Raw genomic sequence first — 22,320 nt, forward strand, 5'->3', positions numbered from 1 at the left:
GGAATAGACTTCCCAAGGAAGTGGTGCAGTCCCCCACCTTGGAAGTCTTCAAGAGAAGACTGAACAGACACCTTGCTGGGATCATTTGATCTCAGGTACTCCTGCCTAGAGCAGCAGGGTTGGACTTAATGATCTTTTGAGGTCCCTTTCAACCCTTAATTTTTATGCTTCTATGATTCTACATGCAGCTCTAATTTCTTAAACAAGGCAACCCTTTCTTCTCTTTCAGCCAGTATGTAAATATTAAAAATCTCTAATAATTTCTTTTCAGACCCTTCCATCATCCATTACAGTCTCCCTTCTACAATCACTTGAACTTGCTGCACTTCCACTTACTCACTCTTGAGCAAAATTGCAACTCCAGTCACTTTGTTAACATCTGACCCTGCCCACCACAATGGTCCCCATTGCCATCCCTTTACAAAAAGTTTCATCCTCCATCCTAGTGTTCTATCACTATCCCCCTTGGTGCTCTTGCTATTGATTAAGGTAGTAAAACTAAGCCTCTGCCTGGCTAGTACGCTTGATTTTAGCCAAGGAACTGCACATTTTCTGAGCATCTTTAACATCTTTAGTAGTTAATATGATATTTATTTGAATATAAGATGACCCCTCAATAATTATATTCTATATGTGGAAAATGTATAAATTTGTTATAAGTTTCCAGGTATAGAATCTAATTTTGGGAGGGTCACCTTGAATTTGGCTCCATCCAACTGATACAGCAGAGAAAATAAATCTGGGGTGGCCAAATGGCTCCCTTGCCTTCTGCCCCCCACCCCAACTTTTTCCCCCTGCAGTCCCTTCCCCCAAGGAACTGCACAAAATATAAAGTTTATTTCATATCATATGAATAAAGCTCAAGCCTAGAAAAGTAGCCTAGTAGGTCTATGGCTTGTGTTCTAATTGTACAGTCTTAGTGATCAGCCTGAGATTTAGATGATACAGGAGTTGCAGGGCCAGTAATATATCTTGATTTTGTAAGCCTATGGATTTAGTCCATCAAATAAAAACTGCTATGTGCATACTTCTGCTTTTCTAATTCTGGTATCAGATGAGAAATGCTATTAGAAACATTTTACAGCAGTTAAATCCAGAGAAGTAAGAATGTAAAAAATAAAACAATAATCCTATATTTTAATTACCATAATAATGATTCAGCTTGACTCCCTTTCTTAGAGTTACAGTACAACACTAATTTCTGTCCTTCATGCAAGAAGTTTAATTTTTTTTACAGAGCTCTAACTAGCACTCCTTTTTCTTTCTCCTGCAGACAGAGCTGTGATTCTGGTAGAATCGATTTTTCCATCAGGTTTCCGGAGTGATGGAATAAATGACATTTTCCATTGTATTTTTTCTGAATTTTACTTGACTCAACACTCTTACATACTTAACAATATGTTAAGAGAACTGAACTTTCTTGTCACCGTGAAGAAGGAGTTTTGTGTCTGCTTTATAAAAATAGTTTTGCAAGGATAGACAATTATCTCTCCCATTATAACCACACTGACAGTATGTTTTCTATATATAATGAAAAGCCATAAAAACATATAGTTATATACAAAACAAAACATTATACAAATATTTTGTAGTGGGGTGAAGTGTATTTCTCTGAAAGCACATTTACTTTGCTTTTTGCACATACCATAAATACTTTAAGATATTGTAATTTCTACTATGACAATACAATGTGAAAAAATAATTAGCAGATGGGTGAAGTGAGCTGCACTCATTAAAATGAAAGGGAGGAAAATAATAAGAAAAGCATACACAGGGTGAAAAAAATTGACATTTATTTATCTCTTCCTCACTCAGAACATAGGCAACTGCCTTGTTTCCTCATGTTTTTCTTATGAATGTTTCAGGTAAGGAGTAGGTTCCTACTACACAGCTATAAGCAAGCTATTAGTCTATCAGGTCCTATAGCAGGGGTTGTCAATGGGGGGTACACATACCCCTAGGGATATTTGGAAAAGTCATAGGGGGTGCATATGGATGGGTGGGGACAGAGTGTGCCCTGGGAGGTACCAGCAGCAACAGCTCCCCTGGCACATTCCCACACATCGCCTCTTATCCGAGGGAGGGGGAGGGGCATGCCAGGCACTGCCGCCCCCACATGGCAGACTGTGGCACCTCCATGCCCTCTTACCCCAGCTCGCTCATCTGGCTGGCTGCTAGGAGGGAGCAAGGCACAAAGGGTCTGAATGATGTGTGGAGGGATATTTCTGTACCCACTCCCAGGACCAGGGCAGGGGCTGATGGCAGCAGCGCCCCCCCAGAGGATGGATGTAGGGTGGGAAGGCTTGCATGTGGCAGCCACTGCCACTCACCACCCTGTGCCATTGCCACCATAACCTGCATTCCCACAGTTGGTTGCACATGCGGCTGAGTGCAAGGCCCACCAGCAGCCCATAGAGCCACATGTGTGACTGGCTGTGGGAAAGTGGGGTGAGGTGGTGGCAGCATGGGGTGGTGGGTGTTGGCGGTGCTATGGGCAGTGGGCGGTGGCGTGGTGGGTGGTAGTGGTGGCACAGGATGGTGGGTGGCAGAGGCGGTCACTGCATTCAAGCACCCCGCCCCCCATTTCTGGCCATTGCTAAAACAAGCAGTACACTTTCTAAAAAAGGTTGAAAACCCCTGACCTTCTGTTAAAGCCTGTTAATATTAATTCTTTAGAAAGGCTTATAAGAAGATCTTAAGGTATAATGTGGCCAATGTTCTTGTTACCTCTCATAGCCTGTGACCTTACAGTATGTTCTTACAGGTGGAGAAGGTGAAGTCCTGACACCTTAATTAGCTTTGATATTACCAGTTACCATATGCTGATGAAGTTGCTTTGTCATCTGGACTATAAATGCAGAAGGGGCAATGGAACAAGGATGTATTTTTCTAGGGTACTTAACATTGGGTAGAAATAAACTGTTCAGTGTTAATGAACAAAGCATATTGTCTGAGAATGCCAACAACCTTACAAGGCAGGCAAGAATTTTTGTGGGTAATATATTTTAGTGGATCAGCTGCAAAGCATTCTTTTCAGGTCTCAGATGTATACAAACTTATACAAATATCTGAAATTTCCACTTACCTGCAAACTTGATGTGGAATTTATTTTCAGGTTTTAATATTTGGACATACAACGGACAATTTGGAGCAAAGTCTTTAACTGCCCATGCTCTTAAAATTGTTTGATGATCCTAGAATAAAATAGGAAATACAGTATGATATTAATGGTATACCAGTAAACCTTTCATTATACCAAAAGAGAGAGAGTGAGAGAGAGATCAGTTCTTCAGTCAGATGGCTCAACTGCTGATTCCTTTCCTGACAAGTCAGTTTCAAATGATATAATGACTCTATGGCTAGTCTGACATTTAGTTTTGCATGGCTATCTGATATATTTAATCACTTACATGGTTTCTATCATTATAAGTATCTGCACGCCCGCAATTACCGTAAATGGAGAGAAGCAATTACTGGAGATTATAGCACAGCAAAAAATACACACTTCACTTAAAACTGTAATATTTTCAAAGCAAAAGGCTATATTTATTATAAAATTGGGTATTATTTTATGTTATAAATACTTTTTCTTGTTTATTTCTTCACACTTATACAAATTGGAACCTCTTCTAGATATATATGTGGAGGGACACGGGAGAAAACACGCTATACCCATACCAAGATGTCCCTTCACTTAACTCTTTCTGAAAGCTAATCCTTTTTGATTATGGGTCCCTTGGAGTTATCAGGCTTTGAATTGCTTGTTTTACTTGATGATAATGTTTCCTTATTATTTTACTGCTGTGTTCTTCAATTACATGTCTTCCATTACAGTTACTCAATGTGTTAACTCCAAGGAGAAGTGTTTTCATTAAATACTATTGTAAGTTATCTTGACAGTGCTATGTAAAAATAATGTTAAAATAAGAGAAAATTAATATTTTAAATGATGCCCTATATGTTAAGGGAACCCAAGCATCTTTGTAGCACCTTTAATTTTTGAGTTAGGCAGAAAATATTTGAACCTTAATTTCAGATCTATTCTGTCCATTATTAGATTATTTTTGCCTCTAAAAATAGGGTAAGATTTACCAATTACTAGATCATAAAACTTTATTCTTACTTAAGGGGTATATTTTTAATTATCTCCTAGTAAGTGGATATGATGACTTTGTTTTTTCACCAGTGTTAGGATTGGTTTACTGTAGACAGGTAAAGATGAATCATTATATGACAGTGATAAACTAGCTGTGACCCTGACCTATTCGTTTTCATAATTTCTAGCAATGGGGTTTCATTAAATATATACATTATTTGTAAAGAAGCTGCAATGTTGGGTTTTGACTGTGAGTTAAACTTCATTTAAATAATATTAGCCTTTTTTACCCAAGTCATTTGTTTTGAACGTACGTGTTCCAATGACTTTCGAGGTTGATACAAAGAACTGAAAGCTAAGACATTTTAGGTTTTGTATTTTTGATTTGTTTTGTTTTATTTGTTTTTTCAATGGTTTAACTTTACTGCTCAAATAGGATTAATTTAAATTATTTCAGATAGTAGTGATAAACAGAGCATGCTAAATATTCCTGTTAAAACACATCCTTTTGTGGACTCCTAACTTTTGACTTGTAAGGAATGAGGAGAATTGATGATAAGAATGAAACAGAACATGAATTAATCCCAAAGTTTATCAGTTACATCTAAGAGTCTTTTCATGAAACTATGAGCAATTGCAGAGTTCAATGTAGCATTCAGTGATTATTGCCCATGGAATCCCAATACATTTCCAGGATAACTATTTTTGTAACTATTTTAACACTAAATAGTTCACAGCTAGAAATCTTTTATTATTTCACATCATTAAAATTTTTAATATTCATGTATTACATTTCAATATATTACTTTTGAAAGAAATATCTTTTTCATTTATTTCATAACTAAAAATAACAATTAAGAGCTACACATAGGAAACATCACTGCTGCTCAAAATGCCTTTCTTGGACATAAAATTGGTGCTGTTAGAACAGCGGATAGAGTGATTCATTATGCTTGCAGTCTCAGCAATAAAGAAAGCTTTCAGCCTCTTGAATATAAGGAGAAATTTCTGCCAGAAATAGTATGTAACTGACATTTTTTAATCACAACAATGTAATGTCAACTGAGGCGGTAGTAAATCTTTTTTCTGAGTAATAGAATGGTGTAGTAAAAGGCAGACATCCTGTAGGTAGTTTTGCAGATTTGCTTTAAAATATTTTTGTTCAGTTAACTCTTTCATGAAGTTATAAAAATGGTTGTTCTTCAAGCACCTTCCTGCAATTCCTTTTCATTTTTTTTACCTGTTCAATAAATCCCCACATCTGCAATTGCCAGCACTATATTGGAAACATTCTTTTAAACATTTGTTTAGCTTGCAAATACATCCAGCAGGCATAGTTAATTCCTTTTCTAATGCCAGGTATGGTCTGTGTTCTTAATGCTTTGTCCCTTGTGAGATTAAAATTCTAAACTGGCTCTGCAACCAACCAAATGACTACCTGTATTTCAAAGTTCTGCACTGGTGTTCTCATTAGCAGGAATCCTGACTTTCAGACTGAACTGATTAACGGAATTGGAGCAGTGACTAAGAATTTCAGGCTATTACAGAAATGTGCATGTAATAACAGCAAACTATCAGCTAAGATGAAGATGTAATTCCTGTGGGCAACTTCCAGAAACAAGTATTGGAGAGTCCAAACAAGTATTGGAGAGCTCTGCTCTTTTTGACCTGATGCTCACAGGTAGAAAACAATTGTTGGGGAATGTAGTAGCTAATAACAACTTAGGCTGTAGTGACCATGAGATTGACTGAGTTCAGGAGCCTGAGGAAGGGAAGAAAGAAGAGCAACAGAGTATGGATCCTGGACTTCAGAACAGCAGACTTTGACTCACTCAGAGAACTCATGGGCAGAATCCCCTGGGAAGCCAGTCTGAGGGGGAAAAGAGTCCAGGAGAGCTGGTTGTACTTTAAAGAAACCATACTGAGGATGCAGGAACAAACCATCTTGATGCATAGGCATGGTAGAAGACCAGCTTGGCTTATTTTCTGCCATATCTTCAGTGAGCTAAAAACACAAAAAGGAAGCTTATAAGAAGTGGAAACTTGGACAAACAACTAGAGGGGAGTATAAGAGTATTGCTTGTGCAGGAAGGTATGAAATCAGGAAGACTAAAGCACAATTGGAGTTGCACCTAGCAAGGGATGTGAATGGTAAGAAGAAAGGTTTCTACAAGTATGTCAGCAACAAGAGGAAGAAGATCCAGGAAAGTGTGGGTCCTTTACTAAATGGGGGAAGCAACCTAGTGACAGATGAAGTAGAAAAGGCTCATTGCCTATTTCGCCTCAGTCTTCTCAGGCAAGGTAAGCTCCCAGACTGCTGCACCTGGAAGCACAGTTTGGGGAGGAGTTGAGCAACCAACAGTGGCAAAGGAACAGGTTAGAGATTAACTATTTAGAAAAGTTGGATGTGCAGAAGTCCATAGGTCTGGATGGGATGTGCCTGAAGGTGTTGTGGGAATTGGCCAATGCGACAGAAGAGCCATTGACAATCATCTTTGAAAACTCGGCAATCAGGTGAGGTCCTGAATGATTGGAAAAGGGAAAATCTCATGCCAATCTTAAGGGAAAAATGAGAATCTGGGTAGCTACAGACCAGTCATCCTCACCTCAGTCCCTGAAAAAATCATACAGCAGGTCCTCAAAGAATGCATTTCTCAGCACTTGGAGGAGGAGGTGATGAGGATGCATCTGGAGTACTGCTTCTGGGTTTGGTCCTCCACTACAAAAAGAATGTAGAGAAATTTGAGACAGTCCAGCAGAGTACAATGAAAATGGTTAGAGGGAACTGGACTTACTCAGTGTGGAGAAGAGAAGATGGAGGGAAGATTTAATGGCAGCCTTCAACTACCTGAAGGGTGATTCCAAAGAGGATGGAGCTAGACTGTTGTCAGTGGTGGCAGATAACAGAACAAAGAGTAATGCATTCAAGTTGCAGCAAGAGAAGTTGGGGTTAGATATTAGTAATAACTTTCTCACTAGGAGGGTAGTAAAACACTGGAACAGGTTACCCAGAGAAGTAGTGGATGCTCCATCTATGAAGGTTTTTAAGACCCAGCTAGACTAAGCTTTGGCTGGGATGATTTAGTTGGGGCTGGTCCTGCTTTGAGCAAAGGGTTGGATTAGATGACCACCTGAGGTTCTAGCCAATCCTAATCTTCTATGGATCTACACAAATCTAAAGACTTGTGTGCTGTCATCCCTGCTTTATGGTTCACAAATAGGGACTACATATGTTAGGCATATCAAGAGTCTGAACAGCTTCAACATGAGATGTCTGCCTAAAATCCTGAAAATAAAGTGGGAAGACAGAATACCAAACACAGAGGTACTGGATCATGCAAGATTGACACAGTTAGAAACCACTTTCAAGAAGAGGAGGTAATGATGGATCAATTCTGTCAAGAAAATGGGAGAAGACCATATCCCGAAGAATATTTTGTATAGTGAGATTTGAGACAGCCTCTATGGTGGTACCATGATGTGTGCAAAATGATATGAAGTTGTTCAACGTTAACTTAGAAAGCTGGGAGAAGCACACAAATTCCGTCTGTTCTGAAGGGACTATCTGGCAGTGGGTGCAGCTCAACATGAAGTGGCTTTGATCCAGAGGATGGAAGCAAAATGACAAAGAAGAAAGAAGTGTGCTATAAATTTGGACTCCAACTCAGACAACATATGGATCTGTGAAACTTGTAATAAGCGGTGTTACTTTTGAATAAGAGTAAGCAGTGTTACTCTTGTGGGCTTGTCAGCCACAAATGGATTCATCAGGAATCTGACTAGACCTCTTACATGTACACCATGATCCAGAGGATTGACAGTTGCCTACATATATAGGCCATTTTGCAATGCAGGACGTGGAAGAGGTTGGGAGGTGAATGTAGGCCAGGAGTAGAAAAGCCACTTGGTACTAGATCCATTAGCTAACTTTTTGTAGAGGAACAAGGCAACCACCAAAGGGGATTACATAGCCTTCAGGTTTCCTTTGCAGATGCTGTGTACACTTCTCCAAATAAAGTTTTAATGCATCAGTATTATTCTCATGAGTAAGATAAGGTAACCTTTTTCACTGATAAACTGGGAGTGTACCAATCAGAATCTACCTATCTATTGCTTTACTCCAAAGTTATAAATATTATTTTTCTGTTTTCTTTCAAATATTAGTCCAACCTTTTCTTCATATTTTAGTTATTCTTTTAAAAGTATTTCCTCTTAGTAGCTTAAAGTTACCTGTCAAGAACTGTAATAAGTAATGTTTATTTAAAACAAAACACACATTTGACATATATTTAATAAAATATGTATGGAGAAAACATAAATGAGCTACTCTAGATATAAAATATTTTAGAAGACTCTTATTAAAGGAGGAAACTTTTAAAAGTTAAGATTGAAAACCATTTTGAGTGTTTGCAGTTTTAACATATGATGAACATGTGTTCCCACAAAATATTTTGTAGCTCCTTTTCTTAATGTTCTCTTTATAATGATCCTGAATCTACAGGAATTGACCCTCCTAAATATTTATACAATTTCTAGATAGGAATAGGAATATTTCACAAGGTCACATCAGTGTATCATCAGAACAGCTTTTCTTCATATCACCAATATCACTTGCTATTACATTTTTCTTTTTTTTCCCTACGTATTTGATTTGTTGGCACTGTAGGGTAACTTCTGCATTCAAAACTGGTTTTCTTCACTCAAGTTTATTTCACTCATTTATTCTCTCAAATTCCAGCAAAGAAATTAGGCATGTACCCCATGTTAACAGTGCCTTATTCTACTATATGATTACCACAGATACATTTTATACACCAGAAACAGCTACTCCAGAGTTACAAAGTCATTCTTTGAAAGATACTCTTTCTCCTGTTTATAAGTGGTCTAAAAAAACAACATGTCTCAGTTGAAAAAATGTCTAATGAGGGACTTCTACCTTGCTTGTAGGCAAGGAGAGCAGTGTAGCTCCTTTTGAAGATGCCTGCTTTTCAACTTTTTTGTTGGTTTAAGTTCTAGTACCATTCAGTAGATTAGGAGTAACACAAATACTTTGCTAAGCCATGAACCTTGGAGCTTGGGCACTCAAGATCCCAGACTCCTAGCTCTGTGTCAAGTAATCTGAAAACTCTGAAAACCCCAATTCCAACAAAGTTCTTAAGCTCCCAACTGCTGAGATGAGAACTGAAGTATTGGAGACACAATACATTACCACTAATGTAGCCTAGACCCCCTACAAGACAAACTAGGGCAATTAATGACAGCTAGTGGGGGACAAAGCTGAGCTCTTCATGCGTTTTTGCCTCTGTATTCCTGAACTCGGATCAGGACAAATCTCCCAATTGGATCATAGACAGTCATAAAAGGGAAACCAGCCCACCAACTGTTAGCACCAACTTGGTGAAGAAACACTTGGAGGGACTGGATGTGTTTAAGTCCGCAGGCCCAGGTGATCTTCGTCCAAGGGTACTGAAGGAATTGGCCAGTGTCATAGCAGAGCCACTGGCATAGCTATCTGAGCACTTTTGGTGCTCAGGTCAGGTCCCAGAGGACTGGAAAAGGGCCAATGTGGTTCCTATTTTCAAGAAAGAGAGGAAGGAACACATGTATCCAGGCCCTCTGATCTGACTAAAGCTTGCATCTGCCCTTAAGTTCCAGGAGATGGAATTTCTTGGGTCCTGAGTTGTCCAACAGATGAGTTGGAAAGAAACCAGGAAGTTTCATGAGACGTTTATTGAAACTGATATGTTGTCATGAAACATTTCAGTTTCAATAATGCGGGGGTGGGGGTGGGTTTGGCAAAACACCTGTCATAAGATAAAGCAGCTCTTGTGATGAAACATAAGAAACTGGCTCTGATAGTGTGCAAACCTTCTCAAATATCATGTTTTTAACATTCAACCATAAAATGCATCCTTTGAGTATGAATTTCCAAACTTAAGGCTGATACTCAGTTGGTTAATTCTTACTCTTGTAACCCACTATACTTTTATAACTCCTTCCACTTGCCATTCTTCCAAACAATCTTGTTGCTTGCTTTCCTGCTCTTCCAGTTAACAAAAATGAGGTAAAAGTGTATAGGCCCCACCCAACTATATTAAGTGGAGAAAAAATACAAGAAATTGTAATCTTGCACTCTGTATAAAATTCAACAAGTTTAAACAAGGCAAAACAGTTGTAAAACACACTATATCAGGCTGGTAGTGTATTACTAATATTTTGCACAGTCATAAACTTTCACAAAAGATGAAGAACATTCTAGAATCAAGTCCTCAGACTATAGATTACCAAAAAAATCCCTCAATAAGTGAGCTTTGGTTAAGGGAACTGTCTGAGAGGCAGGGATGAGTGAGGTACGGCAGTGAATTATTGAGTCAGGGCAATTCTCTTGTGTGTGAGTAACACACAACTCAGTACCCAACCACTGAAGGGGAAGTGTTGGTATAAGCAGTGCCGCCACGACAAGGCCCTTCCCCATAGGCACTGGTTATAGGGGCGGGGGAAGTCTTTACAACAATATTAAAATATTCAAAGTAACAGGAAATAGAAGCATGATTTGTGTTACTTTGTCATCACTTGGCATAAAGAGAAAAAGCCTCTTTCATAAGCACATATTACTAGTTAAATAGCTAGTGAGGCAATAAAGATAACTTGAGTGTTGCTTTAATAGCATTTGCCTTTTTGGATGATAGCTGTCCTGGCTATATGTAAATAAATGCTGTAAGTTATTAATCCTGGAAGATGTGTGGTGAATGAGCTAGCTAAATTTCTATTTTCTTTCAGGACAAAGTGGCCCCTCAGGAAAAAGTCAGCTTGAAGGGAAATGAAGTAATCCAAAATGTCTTTGGAGGCACAAGAAGGAAGTGATAGCTAGAATGGATGAAGGGTCTAGAAGGCCAGGTGAAGTTCTGGATCATGATGTCTCTTGCCACCTCCCCACTTCTCCTTCCCACCCCACCCCCACATCCAACAGCCTCTTTTGGACTATGGTTTAAAGCCATTCTTCCTTCGTAGAAACCTTGAGGATAACAATACAAACACCATTTGTCTTTCCCCTGAAGAATACAACTGGAGTACAGGTGCCTGTGCTGATAATAAAGGGTTTTGTCACACATTTTCTTGTAACAGTTCCAAATCACTGGAATGCAGTGACCTATTAAAGTTAGCACATATTAAGAGATAATCCTTACCTGACAGGAAACAACTTACAACACAACAAGGGCACTAAACACACATTAAACTGCTTGACCATGTGCCTGCTTGAATTTTAACTGCAAATTTTAACTGCACTTAGTGGGTGCCTATACACAAGCAGACTAAATTAATTGATTCATCGTCTGGTCAATTTTCAAGTAGATCAGACCTATCAATTAATTGATTAATCTAGTCTACTGGAGCATGGTAATTACTGCACTCCAGCAGACTTCAGTGTCTTATGTATCAGCGTTCCCAAACTGAAAAACAGCAGCGGGAGTGCTTTAACTGAAGCTTGTCCAGAGATGCTGGTGCACAAGATACTCTGGATGCTTTAATTAGAAATGCTCAGTAAGTTTTAATTTGAATGTGCAATACTAATCGAAGGGTAAAGATTCAAAACCTTGTGCAAGAATACAGGGGAATCGGGCCCCCTATTTGCAAAGTAGTCAGAAAATGATAATTAGCCAAATTAGTCTAGACCTTAGATTTAGTGGTTAAAAAATTGAATTTATGTTAGTTAGTAGTATGTTTTGTATGCCACTTATTGAAGCTTCCTTAACAAACAGTCATGACTACCCAGATATTTGTAGATACTACAGCACCTGAGTCACAGAACATAGCACATACTGAATATCTGATCTACTTGAAAACTGACCAGACCTATTTGGTTTTCCATCCAGTACCTTTTGCTGTTAAAAGTTGAATTGAATTCATGAAATTCAGAACTGTGAATATGTTGGTAGCTGTACAAGTTCAGATTTTCAGTGAAGTCAGTGTAATTCCAATTTTCACTCTGAAACTCAGGATTTATATTTTCTTTGCTTTGAATTAATATACTTTTTTGCAATACGTCTAAATGTCTAAAATGTAGACAAGTCTAAAATGTAATAGTAGAAGCTAGCTAGCAAATCTTTTTATTAAAGTGAGCCACTAAAAAAGCATTTATGTCAGTTTGGTTACCATCTTTTCCTCTTGCTGCCTATGCCCCACTTGTAATTTCCTGTTCCTTAATGGTGAGACCCTGATAAAATTGCTTGAAAAGCATTTGCTTAAGTGGCTTGTAGCTGGGATTGTAGAGCTGAAGGAATGGTTTGACAATCCAAGCAAATTTTCTTTTTCACTCCACAAAATACTGATTTAGGAAGTCTTAAAGCTTTCTACATTCTTCTGTTCCTCACATTTAACACTTAAAAAAACTATTACCACTTTTATATTCTCTTATAAGAACAGTTGGTTAAGGGGCTTTAAATATTACTTCCTGGCTCAAGTTTCTTAGATTTTATTAGATTTTTCCTGGGTTCTTGGAAATGGTAAGGAAATGTATTAGTCTAGAGCTGTTCAATTTCTGAGCAGATTGGGGCTGAATGCTGCACTGGCCATGGGACCCCTGGCCTAACTAGACTCTATGGTCCCTGGCTGTGCAGGCTACAGGGGCTGAGCTGCCCCAGGGATAGAGGCAGGATAGCAGAAGGCAGTGGAGAGAGACCACAGCAGCAACAGAAAATGCAGTTTGAGGAGGAATGGCAGCCCATGCAGGAGCCAATAGGCCAAAAAGTTAATCACTCACTGGCTGCATGTAGTTTGTGGGTAGGACAGTCCTCTGAGTCTACTGAAATCTGGATTACATGCGAATACTTTTAATTTTCTCACAGGATTTTTTAATTCTGTATCTGTTTAAAATATCAACTATTAATAGCTTCCCATTACTACTGATACCAAATTAAGGGAAATAATTCATAAAAATTATAAATCATTAATTATATACTCTCCATTTAAAATAATTTATGAATTATATACTCTTACCTCTCTTTATATTTGGGAATTTATCATTTTATCAAATGTGTTAGTTGTTTGATTTATCAAATCATTTCTAAAAATAACTTCTACAGCTAATTTTGGAGCAGTTCACAATGGGTATTTGATATTTCAGTTGTTTTATAGAAACACAGACAAGATAGGGTTCCTCTGCCATCAAATATAGTTCCTTCCATTATTAATCTAACCAGTCACATCTATAAGAGACATTTACTGCAGAGCTACTTAATTAGCTCAGCAGTAAAGCATTGCCATCTACATGTGCAAAGCATTGCCATCTACATGTGCAGCCTGACTAGGGTACAGTAAACTAATTAACTTTGCTGTAGGTTAGTACTTGTAACCATATGTACTATCCTATGGTGGTGTTTTTTAGTGTGCAGAAATGCACATGTAGACAAGGTTCCCTCTAATCTGTGTGCATGCATGGCTGCACACAATAAAAAATGTTGCCGCACAGTAACTTTTTAATGCTGTGCACCAGGGATGGTGCGGGACACTTACTGCTCAGCTGCACGGGGGCTGCTCCACTCCACTTTGCTCCTCACCGGCATTCCCACGGGGAGGGAGAGTGCAGTCTTGGCTGGAGCAGCCCATGAAGGGCTGGGCTGCTGATCAGTGGGCAATCATTGCCCTACCCCTTCCTCCTTCCTGCCTGCAGTGCGGAGCAGGCAGTGGCTCCTTCCGAGGCCAGGCAGGGGCAGGGACCAAGCCAGGCACCACATCGGCTCCGCTGGCTCCAGGGAACTGTTCCGGTCCCCAGCCCCTTCAGGCAAGCTTCGCCCCAAGCCCCACCGTCTTCACCCTAATCTTAGCTTTCATCCCTGTGCTGCAAGCCCCACAGCTCCTGCACCAACATTTGGCAGCCCCATGGGTCTTCCATGCTCTGCCTGCTCCCTGCCTCCACACCTCGCTGCAGCCTTTGAAAGCAATGCCATGCACCTTGCTGCCTGATCTGCCCGATGGCAGGATGCACATGGTGCCACGCCGCTTTCAAAGGCTGCAGTGAGGCACAGAGGCAGAGAGCAGGCAGAGCACAGCCTGCATGTGGGTCCAAGAGACATGACAGGGAGGTACACACACTTCATGTAACAAAGTTACTAGAGACAAAGTCACTTCTTTGGTAACTGAAGACAGAGAACTCAAATGCTTGCCCGTATTTAAGTATTAATTAAGTCTTAATCCTGACCACATTGATATAATTACAAGGTAGTATGTGGGTATTACAGCTAATTTCTTCTATTATTTACAACAATTAAAAGCAGAATTGGGCCTTTAAAAAAAACCATCTAACAAGATAATAAATAGACTGAGACAAATATTAAAGAATGAATCTGGTACACAGTGTAATATTAAATATTAAAGGGGGAAGCAGGACCAGTTCAGGAATGAATCAAAGCAGCGTGCTCATGAACCAAAGCGGCGTGCTCATGGTCTTAAGCGGGGTGCTCATGGATCGCTATACCTTAGAGGGAACATTGCATGTAGATACTGATGGAGTTGGATGGGGCACGAGGGTGCATCAATGCAGGGCCCAGTGCATTCTCGTGGCCCAGTCAGCACCTCTGTAGCATGCTGAGGCAAGTCAGAGCAGCCCCAGGCTGGCAGGCTGACTCAGCAAATCCCCTGCCAACGGAAGTTACTCTGACACAGCTCAATGTGCTGCTGTTCCAGGCACATGTGTAAATGGAGTGCCCAGAAGCAAATAAACTCTGACGCAATATGTGCAAGAGTTAATTTCATCACATTAATTTTACATGTAGATGCACCCACAGATCCCAACAACTACAACTTCAAACCCTCACACATAACTACAAAGTGCAGTGAAAAGGAACCAATGCCAAGGTAAAAGCAGGGAGGATGAGAAAACCACCAATGTTCTGCCATTGCAATGACAGAAAAATAATTGATTAATACATATTCAGAAAATCCTAGAAAAATGACCATGTTCTACTTTTAGTAGAATCATGAGTTCTTTTCCCTGATTGGATGACTGTAACTCTTAAAATTGGTATTTTTTCTGTGTGTGTTTGTTTGTTTAGAGAAAATAATTGCAGGTAATCCCAGAACCTTCAGTAAAGGTCCTCTTGTGAGTAGTGAACTGAGTCCAGTATATTCACTGCACTTTGTAATACTACTCAGATACAAGGAGGAAAAAAAACCTTTTAAAATAGCAGTAATATATTTTACATTGAATAAAGATGAGTTTGATATAGTACAAAATGACATACAATGTATATAATGCTTTATTTTTTCAATATTTTTGTTTCTTTTCATTTGTATAAATCTGACCTTAATTATAGTGCATACAGCATCAAGTCTTGAGTAAACAGTAAGTTACATAATATTGTATACGCCATGCTGTTGCATCCTGTTTCATAAATATATGGCATTTAGGGTCTATGAAAATTAATGGAAATTTTACAGAGTATGTGTGTAAATAGAATGAAAGCCAAGGACTTCTAGTTTAGACAGAATAAGGCCTACCATTCATTAGACAGATGCATGGCAATGGATGCTTATTCCTGCAAACAATACTATAAGCACAAACACTATGTGCACACATTCTTATGGATATTTCTAAAGAACTTACAGCTGCTGTCCTGTCCACCTCACACCGGCTACTCAGAATGAAACAGGCTTCGGCATCATCCATTCTAAAAGCAGATGGAAAAATCAAAAACTATCAGGCAACACACACACACACACACACACACACATATACATATATATTCAGACATGTGCTACTGTCATCTATGGCAGTGGTTGTCATCCTTTTTTGTATCAGGACCCATTTATAAACATTGATGGCTAGTCCCAACCCAGTGCCCCTCACTCCTGACCCATGCCCCCCACCAGGCCCCAGCCCTGCAGTGTGTGGAGCAAGGGATGGGTGTGTGCAGTAGGGTGGGGTGTGTGTGAGGCATGGAGAGCCCAAAACAGCCCCTTGCAGGCTGGAACTCTGCCAGCCTGCAAGGGAAAACCCATGGTTTCCCACATTTTTCTCTTGTAAAAGTGAATTCATTTTTAAAGTTTGTTCATGACCCTTTCATATATTCTTGTGACCTGCTTTTGGGTTGTGACCATCAGGTTGAGAAATGCTGATCTATGGCAGCAATTCAAACGTACACATTTCATAAATGCTTACTATGGACTTTTTATAGCAACTGTTTATGATACCTTTATGCCCAGGGCCGGCCCATCCTATCCTGCAGATCCTACAGCTGCAGCCAAGGGGCCACGCCCTTGCCCCCTGCTGCCTGCGCCAGGTTTAAAGGGCTCGATGCAGGCAGGGAGCCTATTCCCAGCAGAGCTCCTGCCTCGGCCCTGGAGAGGTAACCCAGCCATCCCCAGCACATGCTGTCCACACCCGCCCCCCCCGCAGCAGAGCCCACATATGTGCAGCCCAACCCCGACTATTTATTTCAGTGAGTTTATACTGCAATTAACTGCAATTTTGATTTTTCAATACATCAGGAGGCCCCAAAACTATACCTTGCAAGGGGTCCCAAAAAATTGTGGGCCAGCCCTGTTTATGCCTAGGAACCCTCACTCCATTACTGGCTATAGAGTATGAGTGTGAGTTTGAGAGGGAGAAAATGGAGAGAGCCTTTTAGAGCCAGGACTTTTGCAGCGAGAAGGGTGGAGCAAGAAGCTACTTAAGCCCAGGACTGAAAGGAGACAGGCAGTCTGGCCCAGATACTACCAGAGAGAGAAGCTGTTGTACATGAACAATGAACTGGGATAGGCCCAGAAAAGCTGGAGCTGGATGTAGCCAGCTAGATAGAGGGTAAGGCTTGAGGAAAAGGCACCTCAGCAGCTTTTAGTGTTTATTTGAAACTGCTCAAGTGTTTTGTTTATTCTGGACAAGGAATACTTCCGGCTTCAAGAGACTTACTGCAAGGCATGGGATGGACAGATAAGGGAGAACGGAGGGTGTTGAGGGCACTTGGGTAGAATGCATGGTATGTAGAGTCCCAGGAGACAGATAGGAAAGCTGGCAGCCCTAGTTAGCTGAACTGGACTTGACAATGCCAAGGAACTGATGGGGGCTTGACAAGGCCTGAGGACCAATGTTGGCTCAATGAGACCTGGGATCTGAGTGTAGATTATTAAGGGCTATGGACTGAGTCAGTGCTTATTAAACCCTAAGAACTGAGAGAGACAAATGTAAGGCCTGACAATTTATATGCAGCTGACAGCCTGGAGGCAAGCTTGTACGGGGGAACTGAGGAACCAGAAAAGCCAAGAAAACTGGTTTCATCATGGGAGATAAGCAATTGACTGCTGTGCAGGGGCTCACCAGGCAGTGATCTTAACTGGGTCAGGCTTGAGATGGTCCACATGATAAAAATGTGGAGAGAGGCACCCAAGGTGTTATTCTGGGAGGACTGAGGGCTGACTCACAAATAAATATATAAGGCCTAGTCATTGCAAACAAGACCAGGGGGGCCAGTGGGATGCTGAAGTGTAAAGCAGGGTCAGTCTGATTGCTAGAAGATGTCAGACTGACTATTAGAACATTGGACCTGCCACACTTAGAAATGTCTTAGGCCAAAGTTTTAGGTTCCCTGTGTTCATATGTTTTCTAAAACTCAGTGGTTGCTGTGTTTGCCCATACAGCAGCTACACGGAAATACATGGTGGATTTCAACATCACATTCTAGGCTGAGTTTTGCTCCTTTTGTCCTGTATATTGCTATTCATATCACTGCAGTTAAACAAGTGAAACCAAGAACAGAATTATGCAGGGCTATATTTACCAATCTGGGATTCTGGTAAACCTGAATGTCAAGTTTATATCAGTTGCATCAATTACATCAGTGCAAAATGAAGCACTGCTTCTGTATGTATTTCATGTGATTTTTATTTTACTAATATAAGCTATCCCATCATTGTTATTTGCAACTTGATACAATGGCAGGGCCGTCCAACTTTTAAGTGGCTGGAGGCCCTGTGAGCCACACAGCAGGGGCTACACCTTGTGCAGGCTGAACCACTGTGAGCCACAAACCAGTCAGCATGCAATGTGGGCACCCCCCACACTTCACCACGCATGTGTCCTGGCTTCAGCCACAGCTCTCCAGTAGTGGACTTCTCCATTGTACTGTGGACTTCCCTGTTCTGTGCTAGCTCCTGAGGTAGGGGGTAGGAGGTAGGGGGTAGGAAGTGGAAGCCGGTAGAGGGAGGAGGAGTCCAGTGATCCTGGCTGCTACAGCAGCCAGTGATGAGAGGAGTGACAGCTTGGTGGAAGCCTGTGACAGGACTCAAATTAATTCCTCATAGGCCACATGTGACTTGTGGGCCCTGAATTGGACAGCTCTGCACTGGGGTAGTGGCATTACATTATAGGTTTCACATCATGACTTCAATGGCATTATTTACATGCATAACATTAAAGACATGCATAAATGGTCACCAAACGGGCCCAAATATTGTAATGTAGAATCTAAGAAAATGGAAGAAGGTTATCTGTTCACTGATATTGATAAGTTGCAGCACAAATGTGAGGTATTTATGAATAGTGGTTTTAAAGAAGGTGAGGCATTAGGTGGACTATATCAAATCCATTGCTTTGCATTCATATATTTCTGTTTTTCATTGCTATACACTTGAACTTCACAAAGATTATTTTTCCAGATTGACATTTTGAATTATAATTCAATAAACATTGAAATATAAACTATATTAATGGAATTAGACACTAGAACAACACAGCATTTTGGTCCATTAAAAACTGTATTTAGTAGGCTACACTGTGGACTGCTCTCTGCTGTACTGTGCTACCTCCTGGGGTGGCGGCAGGAAGTGGCATGCACTTGTGGCATGGCAGGAGGTGCGATTGTGTGGATCACTCATTAAATCATATTGCACCTTATTTCTGACACAGGGGGAGCCCAATCCTGGGTAAGTTCAAGGCCATAAAAAAAAAACCTCACAGAACAGCCATGACAGGTTCCAATGATTCTGTTAATTCTGCTAAATGTCTTGTCACAAGGACATGAAAAAGGTAGGAAGGAAGCAGGTTTACAAGGAGTTTCTTCCAAGCATGGGAACAAAGGTGCTTGTTTAAAAATTTAATGTAGTTAGATGGCATAATGGGCTACTAAAAGGTGAGAGTTAATTTCTCAGTACTGAATAATAGAGGATAGTTAGGAAGAAGATAAACTATGAAGGGTCTTAATAGTGAATATTTTATTTTTGATAAAGTTTGTAGACTTTACCTGCTAACCAAGGCATTCTGAGATCCTGGGGATCTATCTTGGTAAGCAGGGATACCATGATTTCCCCACTTATGAAGGTGCAGCCCTGGAGAAACAGGGGGAATTTCTGTAAGTTGAGAAAGCTGTGCAGGCACTCCTAGGGACTGATGGGCCTCATCCTGCCCAGAAAGTCTTGGGGTGTGCAGGATCAGGGCAACTGAAGAGTCTAGGTATGATGCCTTTATGCCTGCCCATGATCTCCTGCCTTAAAGCAAATAGGTATCTGCCACAAGAAAGTGGCACAGTTTATTACTACCTTTTGTTGCAACCACACTGTGATGCAACAAAGGGTATGGACATCAATTTTCTTTAGCTTTTTGCAGCTTTGCGGGTGGTACAAAGGAGAAGCCTGTTTCCACCTTTGGAGATGTTATGTGGAAAGAATCTGAAAGACTAAGCCTAGAGTAAGGACCTAGAGACTAGTCAGAGTCAATGATGCCCAGGTCATGGGCCTGAGACACAGGCAGAATGGTGGTTTTATCCACAGTGATCAAAAAGAGGTATTGGGAAGGGCTATGGAGGAGGCTTGCATTCTGATTTAGCCATGTTGAGCATGAGCTGATGGCTAGACATCCGCAAGCAGAGACTAAAGAGACTTTAGTCCACAAGACTTTAGTTTGTGGCCAGGACTTTAGTTTGAACAGTAGGTCTGGAACAGAGAAGTAGAGTTATACAGCTGGTGCTTGCATTTGTGTCTGTAGTTGTGATTACCTGGAGACAAAGCACAGAAAGGAAAGAAAATAGAACCAATGGCAGGGCCCTATGGAATTTGAATGCAAAGAGAGGCTATGAGGGAGCTCTTCTAAAGGAGGCATAATTACAGAGTTTGAAGGAGAATCAGTCACAAAAGCAAAGAAAGAAAAAACCTTTCAAGAAAGGGACATGGCCGATTGTGTCAAAAGTGGCTGACTGGTAAGGGAGAATGAGAATGAAGTGGCAGTTTTGAGATTTGGCTAGGTACAAGTCATTTGTATGTTAAAAGCCTGGTTCTTTCCTTGATCTTGGCATTTCTTAATTTTTCAGTGCATGGCTTTCTAACCTTAGCAACCTTCATTTGAAAGAGTTTTTGCATGTAATACATATGTGTGTGTGTGTATACACATTTTGATAATCGGACATTAAGTTTGATAATGAACTTCTTTTTTCTATTACTTGTAACTGAAACCTCCACGTTATTTAATCGAAACGTTTAATATGCATCTGCTATCTTTTCAGCACACTATGTTCTCATTAAACAGAATTGAACTCTAGCAATCTCTTAGTTATTGGGTTATATTTCATATTAAATGTTCTATTAAATTCCTAGTACGCTTAGTCCCTTAAGATACGTTAAAATTTATTCTGTGACAGGTACATTCAATTACATGTTCTTTAGGATAAAGTACAATTCTTCAGTTGACTAGCTTCAGGTTATTATAGGCTAAATTCATATAATTGCCTTTCAGGAACAGCATTTTGATTTATTTTCACCTCCCAATGTGTAGGACTAATGCCAGCTAAATCCAACCAATCTTTTATCAAGATCTGCAGGAAATTAAAATTGGAAACTCTTGCATGTAGCAAATACATAAATAAACACATATATAATTAAACTCATTCTGAAAAGACCATTCATTTTTCTTCTTTTAAATGGATCCAGGATTTTTTTAAGAGACAGATCACTGAAAGGATGTGATCCATGTCAAGAACCCTAACAAATTTGACCCCTTTACATTATCATCTTTTAAACATATGGGAAACATCTACAAAAGCTAAGTGCACTTATAAAAACTGTTCTATAAATAGAAAGGATTGCAAATCAGAGGCTACCAGCACTAAAAGTTTAAGGAATGGGATCTTTTTTTGTGGTGGTCACTATTTTGGTTGAGAGATGTGTACAGAGGTATACATAGGAAGTTTTTGCCAGAAGAACAGTGGTGGCAGCTGGGGTGGTAGTAGTTGCAGTGGCTGCCATTTTTGCACTCTCAAAGTCAGTATCCAGGGCTGCTATCTTGCTCCCCATCCCCAAATTATCCTACTGGCTGGGTATGTCACATATTGGATGGGTATGTCCTTCCTGGAAGAGAGGAGTAAATTCTTAAAAAGCCTGGGTGTATAATTATCTATAGACACTTGCTATAGAAATAATGTTTTGAAGCAGGAGAGTACAAAAGCTTAGTACAGTAGGTAAAGCAAACTGCTTACAGTATGGGGGTTCCACTATACCAGGTAATAAAATTACCTCATTTGGTCAACAGAAATGCTCTCATCATCATTTAAGCAAATTCTGGAGCCAATCACTACCTTTCCAGGGCTTTGTCTTCAAAAGCATTTTTTTTTTAATTTCTAAATTTTTTATATATATACATATACATATACACACACATATATAGATATATAGATATAGATATATAGATATATAAACAATATCTATCTATCTATAGTAAAGAAAAAAATATATATAATGTAAAATAAAGATAAAGAAAAACTTAGTCCAATAAAAAGATAGATTGCTTTAGGGGAAAAACAACAACAACAAAAACAGTATGCTTCAGATGTACATGTTAGCCTTTTAAAATACATGCCCACATTCCTTTTTCATCTGACTCATTATGTCTATAACTTATTTAAGCAGAAAGTTGAAACAAGTCACATAAAATATTAAAATAAAAATATATTACTTAGAATCTGCCTACTTAGCTCTCAACAGGTCTTGATCTTTCAGTGCTGAACCTTGCAGATAGATAACCCTCTGGGACCACATTGGGATTTGCAACACCCTTCGGACCTGAGCATCCATCTCAGTTGGACACAAAATAACCACATAATAATCCTGTCAAAACATAAGGGAGTGTAGAAAAGGCACATTAATATTGCCTTCTGTTGTTAGTGGAGCATTGGCTAATAGAAAATCTGGAGGTGAAAAAGGTCTGTGATAAACCAGAAATCCTGGTTTTCTCTGATTTAAAAAAA

General features: G+C 39.9%; 1 protein-coding gene and 1 long non-coding RNA gene across 6 annotated transcripts in view; one reads left to right on the plus strand and one right to left on the minus strand.

Annotated features, from left to right (window-relative positions):
- KCNT2 (potassium sodium-activated channel subfamily T member 2) overlaps positions 1-22,320 on the minus strand; it is a 353,399-nt gene that overhangs the window by 128,759 nt on the left and 202,320 nt on the right. For all 5 annotated transcript variants that reach the window (XM_090048564.1, XM_090048566.1, XM_090048565.1 and 2 more), the window contains exons 12-14: positions 22,044-22,180; positions 15,699-15,762; positions 3,086-3,194 (exon numbers count right to left, since the gene is read on the minus strand). In XM_090048564.1, the coding sequence (XP_089904690.1) occupies positions 3,086-3,194; positions 15,699-15,762; positions 22,044-22,180 (310 nt within the window). The remainder of the gene's footprint in view (positions 1-3,085; positions 3,195-15,698; positions 15,763-22,043; positions 22,181-22,320) is intronic.
- The window catches only part of LOC149864166 (uncharacterized), a 189,696-nt gene that overhangs the window by 71,373 nt on the left and 96,003 nt on the right, over positions 1-22,320 (plus strand). The window lies entirely within an intron of this gene.

Source organism: Crocodylus siamensis, chromosome 5 (assembly GCF_052110815.1).
Source record: "Crocodylus siamensis isolate JL-2025a chromosome 5, ASM5211081v1, whole genome shotgun sequence".
Taxonomy (NCBI): domain Eukaryota; kingdom Metazoa; phylum Chordata; order Crocodylia; family Crocodylidae; genus Crocodylus; species Crocodylus siamensis.